Below are 22,340 nucleotides of genomic sequence, written 5' to 3'. Positions count from 1 at the left end.
ATGGGTTTTGCCTGGTGCTGCTCTGTGCCCATTCACACCCATTCAGTGATCGTTTGTTGATGCCCTGATCATTGTAGGTGCTGGTGATACCATGGAAACACAGAGGGACCAAGATTTCAGCCCTAATGCAATTTAAAATCTCTTGGAAATATGGTAAGAATGATGTATGCACCAAGCTGCCACATGGTTGGGACCGATAAACACTGATTCACTTCCTTCTCCGCTCTCCCAGTGATGACAGAGAGCCCCAATTTCTATTTACATTTAGATAACTCTCTGTGAAATCACTCTGCAAACTAGGTGACACTGCAATCTTAGGAAAAGGTCTGAGACTCCCATGGTGTCAACCATACCCTCTCTCTCCCTCCCCAGACCCCTCTCTTTCTTTTTTTTTTTTCCTGTGGTACTGGGGATTGAACCCAGGGTCTCTCTACCACTGAGCTATATCCACAGTCTTTTTTATTTTAAGTCAGGATCCCACTATTTGCCCACGTTGGCCTTAAGCTTGCAATCTTTCTGTCTTAACCTCCCAAGCAGCTGGGATTACAGGCTTGCACCACAGCTCCTGGCTCTGTTGATCTCTCTGTTTGGGGTCACTCTCCATCTTCTCACTAAGCCAGGGCCCCACACGATTGCCTGCTGTTCCTTCTACACATATGTAATAGGGAAGGTAAGAAAGAAAGGGAAGGAACCACACTGAACTGAAAGTCAGGGCTGTGTCTTTCAGGAGCATTTACCAGGCACTGGCTCTCCCCAGGGTGCTCCATGGTCCTGGGGTAGAGTTTTATCAGCTCTGTTTACATCCGAAGAGGCCAGGTTTGCACAGAGTCTTCTGGGCTGAGAAGTTGGGTCTGACTTGATATAACCATTCCGGGTTTCTACTCCAGCTGATTATGAGTCAATGGCAAATGGTCTAATCTTAAAGTCTCCTTTCACATCATGTATCAAACTAGAGTTAAGACTGGATTGGTTTCACTAGTTTGTTTAGTCATGGTTAAAAAATGGTATAGGTAAAGGATATTTTGGTGCACAAATTAATTAGTGACCAATTTTAGTTGCTCTTCTCTTTCCATTTTCCTGCCAAGAGAGATCACAGTAGTTTCAGTTCATTCTATACCTATAATGAAAAACAAAAACAAACAAACAAGCCAAAAAAACCCCCAACTCATTGCTTAACATCTCCAGTGGTGCAAAGGGCCACTCCTCCAATCTTGTCCCATAATTTCATGCCACCATGATTGTTCCAGGCTTCTTGCCTTAGCTCTATGGGCCTCTCAGATTCCATGTTTCTGCCAACAGGTTAGCATGAGGACACCAGCTCCTCTATTTACAAGCCTAGGCCACCACATGAATGAGAAGTATTTACACACTGCAGGCTGAGCAGCCCCCACAGCTCCTAACCGCCTTGAAAGGAGGCCCTCCTGCAATGCCAATGGTTACGGCTGGACATAAAACCCATTATCAGCTCATTGGCTGTTTGGACATAAAACTGTTTGGTCCCACAAAGATATTCCTCCACTGTGGGAATATGTTTAATAAGAACCATGGATGACAGTAAAAAAGCACATTTATTTCCTGTAACCTACAGAAAGTCTTTATTGCATATAGGATAATAACGGGCCACTGTGAATTACTGGTGTGTAATTCCTCTGAGGAGGTCAGGGGCACAGAACACAGTGGGGAAGAGCTGCTGTTTAAACACAAGGCTTTGGAGTTGGAGAGGCACAGGAGGAAGATGAGTGTGGTGTAAGAGATGACGACCTGCTGTCAAGCAATGGCCCAGCACAGTCACATCCCAGAGGGCCCGGGCAGCCTTTCTACTCAGCAGCAGGTGGCCTAAAGCAAAATTACCAAGCCATACAAACATTAGCCTCCCTCATACATAATGATGCTCAAAGCTACATCCCAACTTGTCTTTTTACTGGAGCCTTACAATCCCCATGGGAGATCAGCCCAAGGGGCCCAGTGTTAGCCTGGGATGACCAGGGTTGCAGAATGTGTTGGAGTGTCATATAGAACACAGAATAGGGGCTGAGCAGACCTGGCTCATCAGGTTCAGTCCGTCCCCACGATGCCACCTCCTTACTGCTTCTCAGATGCTACAGGTGTGCTTCTGTTCCAGGACCTCTGCATCCTTTCCTTTACCTGGAACCCTCTCCCATCAGGTATCGGAATGCTTCCTCCTCCAACTCCATTCAGATGTTTGCTCTATTATCATCTCAATTGTATGTCCAACTGCAACCCCACCCTCAGTACCTGCCATCTCCCTTGTCAGCTTTGCTTTTACCCATAGTCCTTGTTATCATCTAACAGTCTATAGATTATCTTTATTAGTTTATTGTGTACTTTCCCCATCACAATGTAAGTTCCCTGAGGGCAGAGACTTCCATTTGCTTTGTTCACCCCTACAAGCTGGACCAGTGATGGGCATCAACTAGATTCTTAGCAAACACATGTTGAGTGAATGAGGATACAAATACATGCCCTAATGCTCTAAGGGTGAGTGGCCACTGGCCTTCAAGAGATATGTCACTGCAATACATTGCTGTTTAGTGCTGTTCAGGACAGCAACAGTGGTGGCTGCTTGCTGTTTACTACAGGTGCCACACACTTCACTGGGCACCTGATGTGACTGGTGTGTCTGATCATCTCCATCCTCCTGAGGCAGGCATTTTCCCAGGTCATGCTCATTTTCATTGTTGGGTACGTTGTCTATCTCATTCCATCTGCTTTCCCATTTCCCAGATCCCAGGCCATGGTGAGACCAGCATCCTAGTGCAAGATGTCTTCTGTCTGCCTCTCTAGCCCCAGTCTTCTCCACTGAGCCCAGGCCAAGGAGGCAGATCCCCAAGGACTACCCTGGATTCCAGTCAGGGTAAGCCAACGGGGCCCAAAAGGAGACCAGAGGAGAAAGGAGTGTTGCTCACCTGGGTGCCTCCCTGTGTGCACTGGGCTGGTGAACCCTCCACCAACCATCACTACTCTTCTCAAGGTGGCCTCTGCATGTGACTTTGGATCCCAGTACCTGCTCCCTCACCTGCATCTTTCAGGTCCACAAGTGGCCACAGCCCATAGCTCTGCCCTATCTTGTGTGGTTTCCCTAAGCCCTGTTGCTACTTCTTAAAGAGGCCCTTTATTAAGCCTTCCTCAATTGCCCCTGGTGAACTCGGAGCTCCCACCTTCCCCTCTGGCCTCACTCAACCTGATTCTCCCCTTTTAAAGGGAGTGTGCCTGTTACATGAGGAAAGCGCTCACCACAGTTCCTGAGCACTCTGCCAGTGCTCCTGAAACTTGGCTTATGACCTATCATAACCTGGTTGTTGTCTCCTTTCCCCCTCAGTCACTTCTATTCCCCTTGGTCACCCCGACCATACTGGGGATTTAGATTGTATCCCCTCAAAATTCTTATCTATGTAGATCCTCAGAATATAATCTCATTTGCAAACAGGATCGTAACAAGTGAAATTACTTAAGCTGACATGAGGTCATACTGCATTAGGATGGGCCCTAATCCAGGGACTGAAAACCCTAAAAGACTAAAAAAGCAGAGATGCGCAGAGGGGGAGTACAGCTGTGTGAAGGCAGAGGAGAGAGTAGAGGAATTGAACTCCCAACCAAGGAGGGCTGGCAACTCTGGAAACCAGGAGGAAGAAAGACAGGACTCTTTCCTCAAACCTCCAGAAAGAATATAGCCCTATTGACACCCAGGTTCTGGATTTCTTCATCCCTAAAACCATTAGAGAACAGAGAATAAATTTCCATTGTCTTAAGTCCCCCAGTGTGTACTACTTTTGTTACAGCAGCTACAGGAAATTCATACACCTACAAACTTCACCTTCTAGCTCACCTGAAATTTGAGCCTCCACAGTGGGTTTCTCAATTCCAGGTCCTCTTGGGTCTGCCTAGGGACCGTTCTCCCCCAACCACAGTGATTGTTTTCCCCATCACAACACTTAATCGATAGGGCCTTTCCTGACTCTCCAAGTCCTACTTCAGGAAGCCCCTCTTCCAAGTTGTGCAATACCCATGCTTTTCCACCCTGGCACCATTATATTCCATAGCAGTTATATGGCTGTCTTGTCCTTTGTACTATAAGGCTCGTGAGGATGTGACTCAGCCTGATTTCTACTTAGTGGTCCTCAGGGTGCCTGGCATCTATCAACCCTAATGCTCAGTGAGTGCTTACTACATTCTCAGCGCTGTTCTATACGTTTTATTTTTATTAACTCATGTACTCCAACTTACTTCCCTGTGAGGTAGGAGCTATTAATTTCCCCCAGTCTCCAGTTAGCCACAGTGGAAAGCAGAGGCTGAGACAGCCAGCAGCCCATCTGCATTATGCTTGGCGTTGTGCCAGATGTACTTTGCAATTCTACCAGCAAACCCCACTGTATGATTTCAGTTTCCAAGTGCAGATCCATCTTTGCCTTAACCTCATTTATGCCATCCTCTCTCACTGTATCACCCATGTTCGACTGTTGCGTGGCACAATAACTCTCTGCCAGCCTCCAAACAGTTTTCCCAGCCATCAAGAAGGCGCAATTGATTCAAAATGTTAATATCTGCTCACCACGGAGACCATCCGCGGGTTTCATCACTCACAGCGATGCTACCTACTGGAAATGCAAAAGTGCGGGAATCTTGAAGGCTGCGCAGGAGCTGGTGATGGGAGATGCAGGCTTCTTGGATAAGCACAATCTCACACAGGAAGATGTGCATCCTTTCCCTTAACTTGGGCCTTCCGGCATATAGATGAGAAGTAGTTTAAAATAATATGGGTAGGAAGGGAGTACCCACCCACACTACTGAATCTTCAGCTGTCGTGTATTAATCATGGACTGGGTGCTAGGAATTATGTTAGGTGCTAGCAACACAACAAAACAGAAGGGCGGGCCCATCTTATCCATCTTTTTGTCCCCAGGTAGGACCACACCTGCTACACCCATAGACAACTACACCATCTCTATTCCTTTAATACATCCAGATTAACTTACAGCAAAAAGTGGAAAACATTCCAGACCATTTGCAAAGGTCTCAGTGCCACCTTTTTTTTCTCCAAACATAGCCCTGTTCTATTCTGTTTGTCTCTCCATCCTGCTACTTAGCACAGGGTGCTGGTTTGGGCTCCTATTGCTCCTCTGTTCTGCTCAATGCTATCAAAACTTCTCTAGAGTGGTCCCAAGCATGGGCTCTGAGCCAGGTGGTCTGGCTGACTCCAGCTCTGCTATATTCTGGCTGGGTTATCCTAGAGAAGTCACTGAACTCCACACACCGCAGGTATCTCATCCAAACATTGAAGAAAATAATAGTGCATACCTCAGAGTGTCATTGAGACAACTGAGTGTTAAGAAAGTTTTGCAAAAGAGTGCCTGACACATAGTAACCACTCAATAAACAGTCTGCTAATTCTATTCTTATTGTTATCATTTGGTTAACGCTTGAGTACCCACAGGACAGTGTCACTATAAATTGATTCATTTTTATTTATGTTTGTGTATATTCATTTGTGTGTTTAACCAATATGTATCCACTAGCCACCAGGTCTTTGTTAGAAACTCTGAGGAGTACGGAGGTAAATAAGACACAGTCTTGTCCTTCAAGGTGCACACAGTCCAATGGGGCAGACATGCAAGAAATAATCATCGTCCAGAGTACTACATGGAATGCTTTATTTGCTTATCATTTTCAGTTCTCCTAGTAGCTTAATGGGGCAAGGATTCATTATTATCATCCCCAGTGAAATCACAGTGAAGTTAAGCAATTTCCCCAAAGATGCACAGCTTGAAATTGGCTGAAAAAAAAAAGGATCTGAATCCAGGCAGTGTAGCTCTTAGCTTTGCTACCGTCACAAAACTGAAGACTGTGACTGGTAGACCTGCTGGGTACACCTGGGAAAGTTACACAGAGTAGACTGGCTTCTGATGTAGGAGGACTTCCTATGCAGTGCAGGGGGCACGCCAAGCGTGGATGAGCAACCTGAGCCAGGAAAGGGGAGCACTCAGGGGGGACGTGGTTAGTCTGGAAGCCAGAGACTGGGCGTGGTGCAGGGTGAAGTGCAGGAAGGGCAGGAAAGGCACTAAGATAGGTTGGGTACAGGTCCAGGAGTTGGCACCAACTTTGAGGCAGGGGGGACTCACACACCAAATGACATGGTTGGAGCTGGAGTTTAGGAAGAAGGCAGAAAGCTAGCCCTTGGAGGTAAGGAGCAGGCAGGGAAGTCGGGCAGAATCATGCGCACCGCCTCTATGTATTATGGTCTGTGCTAGTGAAAGAGCATAGACGCTCATGTAGACAGACTGGATTTGAACTTGGATTTCATTCTCCTTGCTGTAGAACCTTGAAACTCACTCACCTCCTGAGATCATCTCAGCTGAGTAAAGAGCGGCTGGTTGAGGCCCCTTCCTAGGATTCACAAGGAGGCACCTAAAGTGAGAAAGTGCAGGTGCTGGGGACGGGTCCTTCCTCCGCATCCTTTCCCACCCTCCATGTGGACCAACTGAGTGTCCCTAAGCGAGGACTGCCGACAGAGAAGCTCATCTGGGGTTGCATAAGCAAGCGCACTCGGGGCCCAGAGTGAACTGCCAAGGCTCCGCGCCTGGGCCAGGAGCCTGGGCTGCTAGACAAAAGTGACATTAGCCCGAGCAGCTTGCTCTCTGATTACCTCTGCTCACATACCCCTCCTGCGGTGACATCCCATTCCGATGTGGGGCAGCTGGTTCCTTGGCAGGGGGATGCCACATTCTAACTGGGGGAGGCCACCATTTAGGGAAGCCGGCCAAGCCAGGGGCCGTCTGCCTCCCTGCCACTTCCTCCAGTGCTGCTGGCAAGGAGCAGGGGAAAGAAGGAACTCTGAAACTCAGGAACTCTGTCCCTTCTCGGGCAAAGGAGAGGAGCAAAGGCTGGGGAGAGAAACCCAGGTCTGCAGAGGGCTCCAGAACACACTCCCTCACCTGGTTCCTTCACACGCATGGATGGGACATCCCAGTGTAAGAGAGGGCTTATAGTCCCTGGGCCTTGGCGGGGAACAGACCTGTGTTTGTCTTACCAGCTTTGAGATCCTAAGCAAGTTGCTCCATGTGTCAGTTTTCTAGGCTGCCACAGCCAATGCCACACACTGGAGCTTGGAGAACAGTATTTACTGTGTCCTAGTTCTGGATTTCAGAAGTCTGAGGTTAAAATGTTGGCAGGGGTGGTTCCTTCTGCAGGTTTTCAGCCTCCAAAGCTCTGAGTTAAATAAGCATTTTTACTTCATAAATACTTAGCTTCGGGTATTTTGTTATAGCAACAGAAAAATGAACCAATGAAATTGAGAAGGTAAGTGCCTGACAAAGAACAGGTATGAATAGCTAGGATGAGGAGAGGCGTCCGTTCCATGTAGTTAATCTACTATCCCAACGTTACCAAATTTAGTGTGCTAACATGCCTGTTGGAAGTTTAAAGGCTACTTAATCTAACATCTGTCTCAAATAGTAAGGAAACTGAGGCCAAAAGAAAAGAGAAAAAGAATTATTTTGGTGATTAATGAATATCCTTAGGCTAGAACTAATTTTTTCCTTTGTAATAAGAAGCCTTTTCATCAGGGAAACATTCTCTGTATTAAACATCATATATAGACATCTATCTGTATATACCTATAGATAGAGATATCAATATTTATAGCTATACATATTTTCACTGCACTATAATACACTAACAGTGTGTCTTATGCAGCATAAGCTCTTTTTTCTTTTGTTCTGAGAGTCATTTTTATGTTCAAGGTTTATTATAATACAACAAGGGGCCCAGGGCAGGAATAACTGGCCCTATTACCACAGATGAGGAAACAGAGGTTCAGAGTGCTTCAGGACTTTGCAAGGTCATGTAAAGAGTATGACAATGGTTAAAGCATGGCTCTTACTGCTCTTTGTCCAGGGCTTTCTCCACTACAGCATGGTCTTACATGTGGCTCTCTGTCACCTTCAAATGGAAGAACACTTTGACACTTTGCAAAGTTTGGGCAGGGCCTCTACAGAAAGTCCTGACCACCCTCCTCTGTTATTCCAGCAGACTTCAGCCGGTCTGCCTGCCCCAACACCATCCAACGAAAACATTGAGGGCTCACTGTGTGGACTCTGATTTCCCTCAAGATCTTTTCCTGTTTGCACTGTAATCCTGTTAAGTAGGTCCTAAATCATCACAATATCACATTGGGAAACTGACACATGGGAAGCCCGAGCAAGTGGCCATTTCCGCAGCTTCTGAGTGACTGAGGCAAGATGGGACCTTCACAGCCTCAGCTCTCCTTCAGTAAGAACGATAACTGCTTCCCAGTGATGAAGGGAGGAATCCATGGAATTGAACACGGAAAAGCATTTTTTAAAAGTCACAAAGTATCATATATATCTAGGAGGGGGCTTATTATTTCTTCCTTCCCTGGAATGTATAGGCTCACAATAAACCAAAGAAATTCCATTTCAGATCCTACTCTCCCTTTCATGCTCAACTGTTACAGTAAAATGAGGGCCTGGGGATTTGGGGAAATAATCAAGAGCCAAGGACCAGCTACAGAGATATGAGATGGGAAAGAAGGAACCACCAGGCCTCGTTGTGCACATGATTTGCAAGCTGATGTGTAAACTATTGGCTGGGGCCAATTACTCTCATCTTAATTAATGAACACACAACCCACAATCTGTCTGAGAAATGCGAAAAAATATGGCACGTGTTTGTAGGCTGCAGCGCGCCAGCTACCAGATCTGGATCACCTTCCTCAAACTGCTGGGCTGGGAATCACCATGGAGACCACATTTTAGCATCCCGACAACACTGAAATCCATTCCATTCAAACCACCACCCTTTGTAAAGTGCCCCTGAGAAGTGTGCGCTGTGTGGCTGGCCCCGGGGCTTGGCGCTGCAGAGCTATCTGAAGACAGGCAGGTGACCCCCTGCCCTGCAGGACTGGGAAGGAAGGAGCTGCTCAGCACTGTACCTGGCACTGAAGGGGGACTCCAAGGATGGGGACACCAACTTGCTTTCCAGGCATTGAGCTCGGGCCATTGGGAATGACACCAGACACTTTTATTGAGTGCTTACTCAGAACTAGGCACTGTGCTAACTAAGCAATATGCACAGATGATCTCATGTAATCCTCCCAACAACCCCATGAATGATTGAATATTAACTTCTAAGATTTATTGAGCACTTACTGTGTCCTGCACATGCCCTAGGCTGAGTGCTAGTAGGTCCTAGGATTTACAGGCTTATGCAAGACCACTGGTTAGTAAGTGTCACAGTCAGGAATTAAGCCGCATAAATTCAACTTCAAAAGTCAAGTGAGCTTAACCATCATATGATACTATAGCCAACTGCCTGATATTTGTTGAGTGTTTTCAAGGCTGACAAGGATCTTTTATTTTAGCACATTTCAAGTGTACAGTCTAGTAGTATGAACCACAGTCCCCATGCTTTACAATTATACCTCCCAAAAAGCTGGTTATAAAAAGAATTTAAGAAAAAAAAAGAAACTGATATTTTAGCAAATTTCAAGTACACAACATACGAGGGTATTAACTATAGTCACCATGTGTATAATTATACCTTTAAAAGAGCTGCTGGATAAAATCAAAATCTAAAAAAAGAAAAGAACCTTCTATTCTGGTAGAGGGAACTAGGGTTGGAGGGAAACAAACAATAAACAAATGCAGTTTTTGGCAGACTCTGGTTTGCACTGTGAGGAAAATGTAGGGGGCGAATCGACGACAGGAGGAGCATGAGAATGAGCAGGGTCACAGCTGCAGACAGGGGGCTCCCCTGAAGCCGACCCAAGGCTGTGGTGTATGGGACCCACGGCAGTGGTCTTAGGACGTCTGATGCCCTAGGAACACACCCCCGTGGAGGAGGGAAAGGACACAGGGCTTGGCAGGTGAGATAGATAGAAAGTGTCACTCAGCCAGAGCCTTGGTCAGCCCTGAAGGGAGCTCCAAAAATGGAAGAGCCATGCAGAAGTGTCCCTTCATATGTCCACATTCACAAGGGCCAGCTGAGGAAGGACCTGGCCGTGGGGAAGCAGCCATCTGCAGCCGAGGCCCTTCTAAAGGGAAGGCAATGGAAGCTACCAGCACCCAGCGCATCCAGCAGCTGGGCCAACAGCAGGTCCCTCTCTGAAGGGGGATCTGGAAGGCACCTCATGGTGAACACCACAGGGTGACCTGAGGGGCTGAGGCAGTGACAGCCAAGCTATGTCCTGAGTGAGATGGAAGCAATGAGGGAGGCTAGAAGTAGCCCCAACAGGCGGACTGCTCTTCCAGCAGGGGACAAAGAGCAGATCTTCAGAACAAAAAGTAGCATGAGACACCGCGAGACAGAAGTGGTGAGGGTAGGGTAACCCTCCTGCTTTAGACACACAGTCCCAGGGCAAGGCACTCGTGAGCAGTACAGGTGTGCATCTGGTGTGACCCATGGCTTTTGGATGGGAAGAGATTGATTTGTTAAGCTTAAAACTCTCGTAAATGCTTTTTATGTTATAAGGATCTTATGGATTTAATTGACCACAATTGCGTTCCATCAACAGGTTGTGCAACTGTTAAAAATAATCGTAATTGCAAAAGAGCATTTAGTATGTGCCAGGCCTCACTCTGAGGGCTTGATTTATATTAATTCACATTATCTCACAGTCACCATATAAAGTTGGTATTATTTTCCAGAGGAGGAAACCAAGGCTCAAGGAGATTAGGTAACTTGGTCAGGACTGCGTAAGTGGTAAGATGATGATCCAGACTTCAGCCTGGGCATCAGGCTATGGTGGGGGGAGGGGGCTGTGACTGACCCCACAGTAAGGGTGCCTGGGTATGAATCCTGGAGGTGTTTCTAAGTGTGGAGTCCAGCTCTAGGTACCAGAGTCCTGCTCCTCAGACACCTCAAGACACTGTGATCAGTTATTTCTCACCTGTTCACCCCCTTCTCTGGAAAGAGTCAGAGCACTCTTTCCAAAGCAGAATTGAACAATGCCTTTCTCCTGTTTAAAGCCCTTCAGTGATTTCCCCATCTCGGAGACTAAACTTCTCATCTGGCCCTTGGTCCTGTCTCTCCAGCTCTGCGTTACAGTTGTCTTTCCTTGTATCCTGGCCACACCTCAGGGCCTTTGCATGCAAAAATGGCTTCCTCCCTCCTCTCCGCTCTAGCCAATTGCTTCTCCTCATCCCACAAGTCTTACATAGAATATAATGTTGATTTCTTATTTGGGTCGTTAACATTAAAATTTTCATGAAATGGAAACTGCAATGAGTTGATGACTGTCTAATTTCCTACCACAATGTTGGTACGATGAAGAGAAGAACCCAGACTTGCTCATCCCCCTACCTCCACAGAGTAGACTTGGCTGCGCAATTCCAGTGTGGTGCCTGCAAGAGCAATGGCATGTGTTTCATCATCCAATGCGTTTGTTCAGAAGATGGAGGGCAGAGCGTCAGCATGGTCTTACACCTCAGGTTCCTGTCCTCTAAACAGTGAGATCTCCTCGCATAGTTCCTGTGTAGATCAGAGCTAACAGAGGCAAAACCAGCTGGGAGTCCAGCAACTAGCAGCCCATCACTAATCTAGACCGACCACCATTCTTGTTGTATTACTAGTAACATTTCAAAAAGGACAGGGTTAAGACTGCAGGCTCTGTGGCCAGTGTTCTGGAACCAAACGCCAGCTATACTACTGGCTGCTCTGGTGCCTTGTCCTCCTGTGCCTCAACTATCCCAAACTGTAAAATCAGGACGATCAGAGCCCCAGACTCCTGCCGCTGTTGTGAGAAGAAAGAAAGGGAAGGGAGGGAGGAAGAGAGAGAAAGAGAAGGGAGGAAGGGGTGGAGGGGGAAGGGTAAGGAAAGATGGCAACTGAGATCAAGGAGCAAAAGCTCAGGGCAGGCTGTCACAGGCTCCGGGCAGAGCTGCTCCAAGGCAGGTGAGAGGTCAGGCGGGACAGCATGCGTGCCGTCTGGGGCTCAGGACCTAGACTGGCCAGGGTAAGGCAGGAGAGACTGGGCTGGGGGTTGTGGTAGAGATGCTTGTCAGAGGGTCCTTGCATCTATCAGATGCTGAGACAGGAGGATTTATGATGCTTTCAACCTCCATAGTGGAGTGTTTTCTCTCTTTATTTCACCTACACTTAGAAAAAAAAAAGGGGGCTATGTTCAGTTCACCCTTTGTTAGGAACAAAGCAAAGCTTTAAAAGATGTCTATACAGATTCCTGGAATATTCCAGAACCCAACAGGAAGGTTAAAGGCATCAGGAATCTCTGACTCTTGGGCTCACCGTTCTAAACTGGAAAGTGAGTAGGAACAGAGTAGGGCAAAGGCACCTCCAGTGTGGCCATTACTGTCACAGGTACTTAGCTTGTCACAACACCACACCCACCCTGGGCTTCACAATCAGCCTGGGCTCTGTCCCTCGGGGCTGTGTGAGGAGAGACCACACAGGCTGGAGGAGGTGGTTCTGGCAGGAGATGGCAGGAGAAAGCAGGACACGCTGTGTGACAGTCCTGCTCTGTGCCCAAAGCCCTCCACACATGTACCTACTCTGTAGCATTCCATGCAGACTTCATAGGGACGTGGTGAAATGGTTTTCATTTTCATTCATTCATCTACCCAACACGTGTTATTGGGTACTTATTGTTATTATTATTATTGCATTCTGACCCCGTCCCATCAAACTTAACCTCTTAACTTCATGCTTGGAGAAAGAGACACAGATGAGTGAGTTGTCCAGGATCTCCACCTGGGGCATCACCCTCTAAGGACAATAGTATATATTCCCTGTCCTGATTTAATTAAGATGAATAATTCCATCTGCTAGTATCAGCACCGATGGCAGTCATGGTAAATACCATTACCACTTGATGGCTAACAAGAACATATACGTGACCAAACCCATGAAGTGTGTAGGAGAATTGTCCCCATTTTTTAAATAAATATACCAGGACTCAGAGAGGTTCATTAACCAGCCCCAGTTCATTGAGAGAGTGAGTGGGAAGGAGCCTGCTCTGAGAATACCACTCTTCAGCACAGCCCACGTGGTATCAGTAATTACTGTCTCCATTTTGAAATAGTATCTCAGCTACTGCATGCATATTTAATTGGATCTTTCAATAAACCCAATGAGATAAAGAGCATTATTCCCATCTCAGAGCTGAGGAACCTGAAGTTCAGAAAGGGTCGGTAACTTGTGCGGGGACATGGTAGCAAGGGCAGGAGTTAGGACTCAAATGATCATTTCGTGATTCCAACACCCATGCTTGTTTCATTAACCACCCCACTGAGTGCCCACTGGGAACCTCCTGTGGAGAGATGGACACTGCTGGTCTTGCCCCAAAGCCAGTAGCCTAGGATTTCCCTTTCCCATACTTCTGAGTGTCTCAGTCGGAGGCCCAGCGTTCTTCTTGGGGAACAGCATGGAGAGAGGCAGAGGCCTTGCTTGGTACTAGGCCAGGTGCTTAGGGACTGGACCTGCAGGGAGCTGACACAGTTTCAAGCCTCCTGCCCTAATTACTTGATAATCTGTTATCGCACAGATGGAATTAGGAGGGAGGTGCATTCAGGTTTTGCCTGGGCAAAGGCAAGCAGGTAGAAATACTTTACTCTCAGTTCACAGGAAGAAACCTCCACTGAATCTATAATGAATTCCAAATGTTAGTTCAAGAAGACAGGAAAGGAAGTGGGTATTTGTTGAACATTTACTATATTCCAGCCATGGGGCTGACCAAGGTCATATATGAGAAGGGTTGGCTCATTGGGTCATCCCAACAATGCTAGGAGAGACAGATAAACACTGCTCTTGCAATATGTAGGTGATGAAGTGAAGGACTCCAGAGGTGGATGAGCCAGAGAGCTGGGTCAGGGCAGGTGAAGAAGCTGAGACTCACTCCTGCAGAAGTCCCAGAACAGTTTAAACCAGGAGCAGGATACAGTTGGAAGTGTAGTCTAGAAAAATTGCTCTGACTTCTAAGGAATTTTCTTTAGGATGCCGCATTCTCCAGTTAATCTGAAGGTTGGCCAAGGGTGTCAATATATAATCATGAAAATACTGGTTTATGTAAAGGGAAATTCTTTTGGTTGAATTCTCAGTATTTGAATAAGATATTATTTTTGAAAATAGTGGCAAAATTAACGTTTATCGGGCATTATCAAAAAAGAAAAGAAAAATTTCTTCTGCTGTTGCTGCTGCGAAGTTGGTATGTTTGAGAAGGCAAAGACTTAAGGCAAGGGGTCTAGAGTGTATGAGTGTGAGAGGTGCCGAGGGCCTGGGTCTAGCGTACACAGGGAAGGGTGGCTATCCTCCTGCATCTTCAGGACACCAAGTCCACTCTACATGACTGATGGGAAGCCAAGAAGAAGCAACAGAATAAGGGGAAAGGAGGAGCCGCAGATGATTCTCAGGGTTCTGACCCATGTGACTGGATGGATGGAGGTAAGGTGGGGTAAATGTGAACATATTTTCAGGTAGAAACATCCAGCTTTCAGTCAGGGGCTGGGGCCATGGAGAAATCCCTGACTTAGCGCTGGTCCTTGCAGCCAGGGGCATGCATGGAACTGCTGGGGGAGGAAACATGGTAAGATTGGAAGTGGGGAGTACAGCAGAACACTAGTGACACCAAGAAGAGCCCAGAGAGAGGCTTGGCAAGAGTGATCAGAGCAAAGGAGAAAAAGAGGAGAATCCACAGCTGCTTCTAAAGGACCAAGCGCTCTCGGGTATTGACTTCGTTCACAAAGGAAGAGTGCTGCTAGTCCCACTGAGAAAGTATTCTCTCCAATGAGATCTCTATCGTGCTGGAAAAACACACAGTGTGAATTGGGAAAGATCCAGAATCCATATGAAAAATTATTAGATTTTTCTAATAGAATTGAAGAGATTGGAGGAGCGAGGAAGAGGTCTCTGGCATCCCTGCTGCTGGCCTGCTAACAGAAGAAGATGAAGGACCTGGACTGTGGCTTCCTTCCTCGAGTCTGTGCTGACAAAGATATGATGTTGTCACTTTTGACACAGAACTGATGCTTGGCATACACTTGATGCTAGCTAAATATGGAAGGCGTCTTGAAGCATAAGCCAAAGAATGAACAGACGGGAACAGAGCTCCTGACAAGGTACATGTCACACAGGGCTTGAGATTCAACCAGTGCCTATGACTTAACCAGTGCAGTACCTAAGACAGGTGCCTTCCCACTATCCTATCCTTCAAAAGCAGGAGTGTTCCAGGAACACAGGGAAGACCACAGAATCACAGGATCTCAAAGCTGGAAGGGACCTGAATTGTTACTTTTCAAATGATTAACAGATGTATTAATTTGCTAATTCATTCATTCACTCTAAATATATATTTATCAAATAAACACTTATTATTTCCACTTAGTATTATTCTAGACATGGGGGATACAACGTAGAACAAGACTGATCATAATTCCACCCTCATGAAGCTTACATTCTATCAGGGGACAGGCAAAAATAAAAAGACATATCATTACACTATAATACAAAAATATATTACTTAATAGAATATGACACATAATAAAACATATATTAGAACATATAATATATAGAATAAAAAATAAAATATATGTTTGTGGATTAGGAGTCATCTGGAGAAAAACAAAGTAGGATGGGACAGTAACTGTGGGGTAGAGTTGCACTTTTACATAAATTCACCACCACAGACTCTTTCTATACTATCTCACTGAACAGTCTTCTCTTCCTACATTTATTCATACCCATTAGTTGATTTTGTTTCTATTAAAGACATAAGAAAGATAGAGGCCATCGTTATCATTAGAGCTAACTCATTGAAGATTTCTTTGGAGCCAGTCATGGTGCTGGCTTGTTTGCAAGCAGCATCTCATTTTATCTTCACACCAGTATGGAGGTAGCCACTATCATGACCCATTTTACAGAATTAGGGGAGAAAAATTAAAAGGGGGGAAAAAAACAGTAGCAAATGCCCCTAGCTCTCCCTGGACCTGAAATGCAGCCTGCCGCCCACAATCCCTCCGCCATGCTTGGGTTTCCTTGTGGGCAAGAGGGGAAAGAGAAGATCCAGCTCTAGAGCTTCTGTGAGAGCTAAAAGATACAAATGCATGACAGAGTGGGAAGCCAACCAGATAGATCTGATTCCAAAGTGCAAATCTCTAACACAAACTATTCTGACTCATTTTTGAGATGAGGAAATTGCTAAGTAGAAGTGATTACAGTAATGATAAGATTATAATATTGACATGATCTTGCAAAATCTCCCTGACTCAGCAGCCCAGGCCACCAATTTAGAACAGAATAATGACATTCTTTATAGTTCTCATGGCTTGAATGTCTGCCAGGGCTTAAATCAAAGGGAACTCAGGACCGTATTATATATAACCTGTAACTTCCTCAGGTTTCTCTTCAATTCCCAGATTTGGTTTCTTCCAAACAGATGAATAAGCACCATACAACCCTGGTCATGATGGTAATCACCGATACTCTTACAGTGCTTCTAAAGTACATCCCAGTCCAAGTACTTCACACATAATAACTCACTTAACCTTTGCCAACAATCTTAACGAGGTAGTTACTATTCTTTTTTGTTGTTGTTGCTGGAACTGCAGATTGAACCCAGGAGCGCTCAACCACTGAGCCACATCCCCAGATCTTTTTTATATGTGATTTAGAGACAGAGTCTCACTGAGTTGCTTAGGGCCTTGCTAAATTGCTGAGGCTGACTTTGAACTCACCATCCTCCTGCCTTAGCCTCCTGAGTAGCTGGGATTACAGTCATGTGCCACCACACCCAGCTGGTAGTTACTATTCTTATTATACTGATTTTATTGTGAAGAAACGGAAGCCTTGAAAGTCAAACTGCTTGCATATCACAGCAGCTCTAATGAGTAAAATTGGCCTGTGATCCCATATCTCCCAAAGTCAGAGCCCTGGCTTGACACCTACACTTTCCTGAACTCAGCACACTGTCCAAACCACCATGGGCTCCCCCACCGCTCTGCCTTCATGCACACTGTGCTATCTGTCTGGAAGGCTGTTGTTTCCTCTTCCCACATTCTCAACTGATTAAATCCACTTTTCCCTTCAAGTCCAGCTCAGCACCATCTCCCGTAGGAAGCTCTCTCTGACTGTTCCCACCTCCAAACTCCAGAGTAGATGCCCTCTTCTCTGGACTCAGTACAATGCCCGCCTCTATCACAGCACTAAATAGTACATCAAACTCTTCTGTACTTGTCCCCATCCCATTCTTGCAGACGATAACTTGCTTTAAGCTTGAGACTGTATCTGGCAGAATGCTCGGAGTGTAGGGACCCCTCCATAAATATTTGTTGAATATTAAGTGTTGACCTTGTTAGAAACATTGATGGTTGTATCTCTGGGATGCATAATTCCCTGGCTCCTTTCTTACAGACTTGTGAGAATTCTAGAGAATTTCAAACTAGGGAATTTAGGTAAATTTGGGATTGGCCAACCCACCTTGTGATTTGTACGAGAATGTACTCATTAGCCATCCAGTAACCCATTACACCAGTCACAGTAATCCAGGGTATGCAGCTGACTTAAAGAGGCATGACCAGAGGAAGAATAGTAATTAGTTCAGAAGGTGATTGAATAGAATCTCACTCTGCTCCCAGAGGGAAGCAGGAAGCATGCAGCCCGTGAGGGTGTTATCAGCCATCTTGACACCTCAAGAAGATGAAATTGACTCCACAAAGTTGAGATTAAAAAGAAAGAACATACTCTTGTGATATTGATGAAACACAGCTTCAGACCAACCTTGACTTCTCCCCTCCCTTGGTACATCTCAAACCCAGGAGCCAATAAATTCCATAGTCGTTTAGGTCTCTTTGAGATGTGCTTTCTATTACTTACAACAAAAATATATTCTAAATGTTTTTTCTGTCCAGCTGGAGATGGGAGGAAGGGTAGGTACTACATGAAGGAATGATAAAGGCAGAAGCAAAATGTGGGAAAATAGAAAATATCATGAGAGATGTCACCAAAATTGCACCTTAACTGTGGTGTGTGGTCGCTGGGAACCCATTGGTGATTTAAGAGGAGAGGAGCGCTTTTCCTTTCAGAGCTGTGGCTTAGAAACATAATTTTATCTCACTCAACCTTCAACTGCTAGAGTGCGCTTTACATCGTTGTGTCTTCATCTTTGCAGATTAATCGTCACCTGGAAAGAATAATAAATATCTCAAGATTTCCTCTAGTAGGTAAAAATATGTATTTCTGATGTTAAATAGAAAACAACATTCTCAGGGAAGATTCTGTGTGTGTGTGTGTGTGTGTGTGTGTGTGTGTGTGTGTGTGTGTGTATAGGAAACAGATGGTATCTCAGAGCCTCAAGTCTGTTGGCTTATAATACCAAGGCAACGAACTTTACGCCAACAATTAAACTAGTCTTCCCAGTAAAATGGCAACCCCCCCAATCACATGGCTCCCAAAGATATTGCCAATATGAAGTGTTTAGAGTCACCAGAGGAAAATAAGAAGAAAACTTTGCAACAGCAAAATTAAAAAGAGAAGATCATAGTGTAAGGAGACGGGGAAGGCAGCTAACATTTCCTGAATATCTATTCAGTGCCATGAATTGGTGAGGTGCTTGCCACTCATCAACTCCATCTTCCCTTGAAAGGCAGAGATGCAGTCTCCAGCCCCCATGATTCCAAAGTCCACCAAGTCATGTACGATTTTAAAGTTCCTAAAAGTGAATCGTGATGGAGCCAAGCTCCAATAACCATTGCCTTCATCCAGCTTCCATAACTCTATTCACCCTTTGGTTTGCTCATTCTTGGGTTCCAAAAGCACTGATGGCTTCATCCAGCCAAGTTAAAAAGGCAAGTCTCTGTTTCCTTGAATGATTAATATGGTCATGTGAATTTTTTGAAATTGTATGCAGAAACAATCCATCACTTCCAAGAGGAAAGTTGAGAACCAGGTCACAATTTCTCCACTAAAGTTAGTTAAAGGTAAAGACTTTATCCCTGAGTGATAGTGACAAGAATAGCTCCTTGCTGGGCATTCCAGTTGGACTACAGGATGCGAAACCTGTGCAGTGCTAGACCACTGTGATTGGAGAAATGCTTGTCACTGCAGCATATATTTGCCTATCCTGACTGATTCAGAAGGATCTGTCATGACACAGGAGTATCTGCTGAACCCAGGGTCAGAACCAGGGTCTATAAAACTCTACATATGTTCCACTCTGCATGTCTACTTTGGTCTCTCTTGTCCTCCTTCCATCTCTGACTCTTTATCTCTGTCTCCATCTCTTTTGTGAATCTCTTATTTCTCTTCTTGATCCTTCAGTCTAACCCAGGGGGAATCATGAAAAAGATGTTTGCCTCAAAAGCTCTTGAACATATTTGTCACAAGTCCCTTTTCCTCCCTCTTCCTCCTCCTCTTCCTCCTTCTACTTCTCTCCCTCTCTCTGTGTGTTTTACACACACACACACACACACACACACACACACACACATCATTGTCACTTGGTTTTATTCCCAAATTACAGGCGGACTTTGATCAGCTCAATTTACAATCCAATGCCCACACCTAATCCAATCATACATGCCCAGGAGATGAAATAAAAGGAAATGGCTGTTGCTAAGGGGACACCAAGGTGAATTACTATAAAGTAGATGTTAATAATAGTAACTAACACTGAGACAAAGTGTCCTCTATGAGCCTTACATCTGTTGATTCTCTTTGTCCTCGGAACAACGCTATGAGATAGCTACTAAGATTATGAGCCCCATTTTACAGATAAAAAATAAAATGGAGACTCTTAGAGGTTAATTAAGTTGCCTGAGGTAACAGCTGATAAGCAGAAGACCAGATATGTGCACCAGGAAGTCTCAACTGAGTCCTTGCACTTGACCTCCAAGCTATGCCCCCTCTTATAATTGGCATCTACTGTAAACACCTGGTTTCTCCAAGTAGACTCTGGGATCCAGAAGAGCAAAAATCCGGATCCAAATCCGGATCCAAATCCACCATGCCTACGAGAGTATTAGAAAGAAGGAAGCAACCTGCAGCAAGGACTGTGCTAGATGCATCCACTTTGAACAACTGCGGTCACTTAATGGTCAGGATGTGCTCAGGAGTTGAATGACTTTCCCAAAGTTTTATAATTACTAAATGAAAAGGTCATAACTTGGAAGCAAATCTTCTGATTCCAAATCCAGTACTTTTTTTTTAGTTCTACTGCACTAGGGTATTTGTGTTGGTGTCAAGAATCATAAATAAATCCAGTTCCCCTCCCTCTCACTCACTTCAAAAGATACCATCCCTGAAGGTTGAGAAGGTATGACAGAGGCCCCTTCTTGCAACTGCACTGGTAAAACTGAGAAGGCAACATTTAGGTCTGCCTCCCAGTCCCTCTTTCCCAGAACCAGGCTTTTGTGTCGTCTGTGCTCTGTGCAAAAGAAGAAGGAGTTCTGAGCTCTGAAATTCAGAGTTGGCGGGGACCTGAGACCTGGCCAGGCTAGGGGTTCTGGGCTGGGCTCCAACCCAGCAGGAAGCTGGAGAGGGATTGAAGGACTTGGAAGCGGGCCAGGTGGGCAGAGTGGACATGCAGGAGAGGAGCAAATGTACAAGTTGCAGCCTGGTGCTGTTGTTGGGTGGGGGCAGTGGTTTTCCTGGGTCATGTTCTCCTGGGAAACGACACATCTGACTTCTAGAATATTCAAAGACAGAGCTCCTCATATCACATCAGGCCGTGTCTTATTGGCTCAGGCACTAAGAAGGCAGAGCCTCAAAGAACAATGATTTTTACTGTTGCAGAGATCTGGTGGGGCTGAGAGGGAGCAGGGACTGACCTAACCTACACCTCTTTTCTATAAGGAATAATAATAATAATGACAATGACAATGAGGATACCATCTGTGGTCACTCGCCACTGGCCATTGCATGTCCACTCACATGCTGATCCAATCCACACTTACAGAAGAGAAGACAAAAGGTAAATGATTTTCCCAAGGTCACATAGCGAATAATCCAAAGAACCAGGATTTGAATTCACATCTGTCTGATTCACAAAGCTCTGCCTCCCCAGTGAACAGATGATCCATAGCAAGTCAGGAAGTGGCCTTGGAATTGACCAAATGGGCTCCTTACTCACTAGATGAAGAGGAAAGAGAAGGAAAGAAGAGAAGTCAGGAAGATAATGAGAATGAAGAAGACAAAGACAGCAATAGACAGGAAGAGAGAAATAACAGGAGGGAGAGAGACCCAGGGAGAACAAAGCTTGCACCAAGGATCTTATGTAATGCCAACAGATGTAGAGGAGAGCAGGGGAGAGAAGGATTACAGGCTTGGTAATTGTTCTTCTGACCTCAGCTCCCAAAGATCAATGGGTGCGCCAGCAGCCTAATGGACTAAGTGCCTTCGCTATTCCTCAAAGCCAACTGCCTATCCAGAGGAGCAAAGGAAAAGGAAGATCAGCGGCCTCCACAGGCTGGGGACCGAGGCCCCCTGTGCTGCCCCTATCCCTGGGAGTCTGTGCTCCCCTCTCAGTGCCAGGGGCCACCTCAGTTCTCAGAGGGCAGGATGTTGACAATTATTGATCCTGAAGTTCAGAGATAAGCAGCGCTGGACTCTGAGCACCACTGTGCTCCAGTCTAAGAGTCAAGCCCTCAGAGCTCCACTTTTTCTCTTTAATGACTCACTTTGTCTTTCCGCAGCGTGCTTCCTGAGATGGGCAATTTACAACTCTCTACGGACGTGCTTGCCAGCCCCGAGGAAGGAGAGAAGGATCAGAGGATAAGCTGGGCCCAGGTGACAGAGACATCCCTCGACCACTGCCTTCCAGCGGGGAGTCCTCCTCATCTTGGGGTTCAGGCTTTCCCTATGTCTCATCTGCCACCCTCAGGCTTTCCGGAGACCCAGCATGAAGAAGTCCTCAGCCTCCTCTCATCTTTCCTCCGTGGAGATCTGCTGCCCTCTTATTCTGGGAGAGTGGGCTGGAGAACTCCTTGATTACCTAGCTCAGTGACCGTGAAGAAATTCCTTATGTCACTATACCTCAGTTTCCATACCTATGAAACGGGGCTCTTGACATTGAGACCAACCTTTTGGGCAGCAGATAAAGTGAGTCATTGACTTCACATCAGCACATTGAAAGCATGAGATTGTTACAGGTCAAGGGCTTACGCAGAGTAGGGTGATGATAATAACTCCCAGGTACAGGGAGGGAGAACAAGGCAGCTTGTTCAGGAAGTTTCTTGATTTCCATGTGCGAGGAGGTGGGCAAGTAAATGATTCACCTCAAGGTCCATAAGAACAGACTAAGAATCCAAGGAGTCAGGTAGCTCCAGCAAAGCCATAGGGTAATGTGGTTAGATGGCACTCTG

General features: G+C 45.8%; 1 protein-coding gene across 9 annotated transcripts in view; it reads left to right on the top strand.

Moving 5' to 3' along the window:
* LOC308655739 (uncharacterized protein) overlaps positions 1-22,340 on the top strand; it is a 60,716-nt gene that overhangs the window by 25,041 nt on the left and 13,335 nt on the right. For 4 of the 9 annotated variants that reach the window (XR_014023514.1, XM_081305950.1, XM_081305951.1 and 1 more), the window contains one exon: positions 21,672-21,765. Coding sequence is in view for 3 of the 9 variants with exons in the window: in XM_081305950.1 (XP_081162076.1) it covers positions 21,672-21,765 (94 nt within the window). In the remaining 6 variants the exon portion in view is untranslated. The other 5 variants (XR_014023511.1, XR_014023512.1, XR_014023513.1 and 2 more) reach the window with 3 other exon arrangements.

Source organism: Spermophilus citellus (genome assembly GCF_964194105.1).
Source record: "Spermophilus citellus genome assembly, chromosome: 9".
Classification (NCBI taxonomy): Eukaryota; Metazoa; Chordata; class Mammalia; order Rodentia; family Sciuridae; genus Spermophilus; species Spermophilus citellus.
Note: the sequence above shows the minus strand (reverse complement) of the source record. Positions and strands in the feature narration are given on the sequence as shown.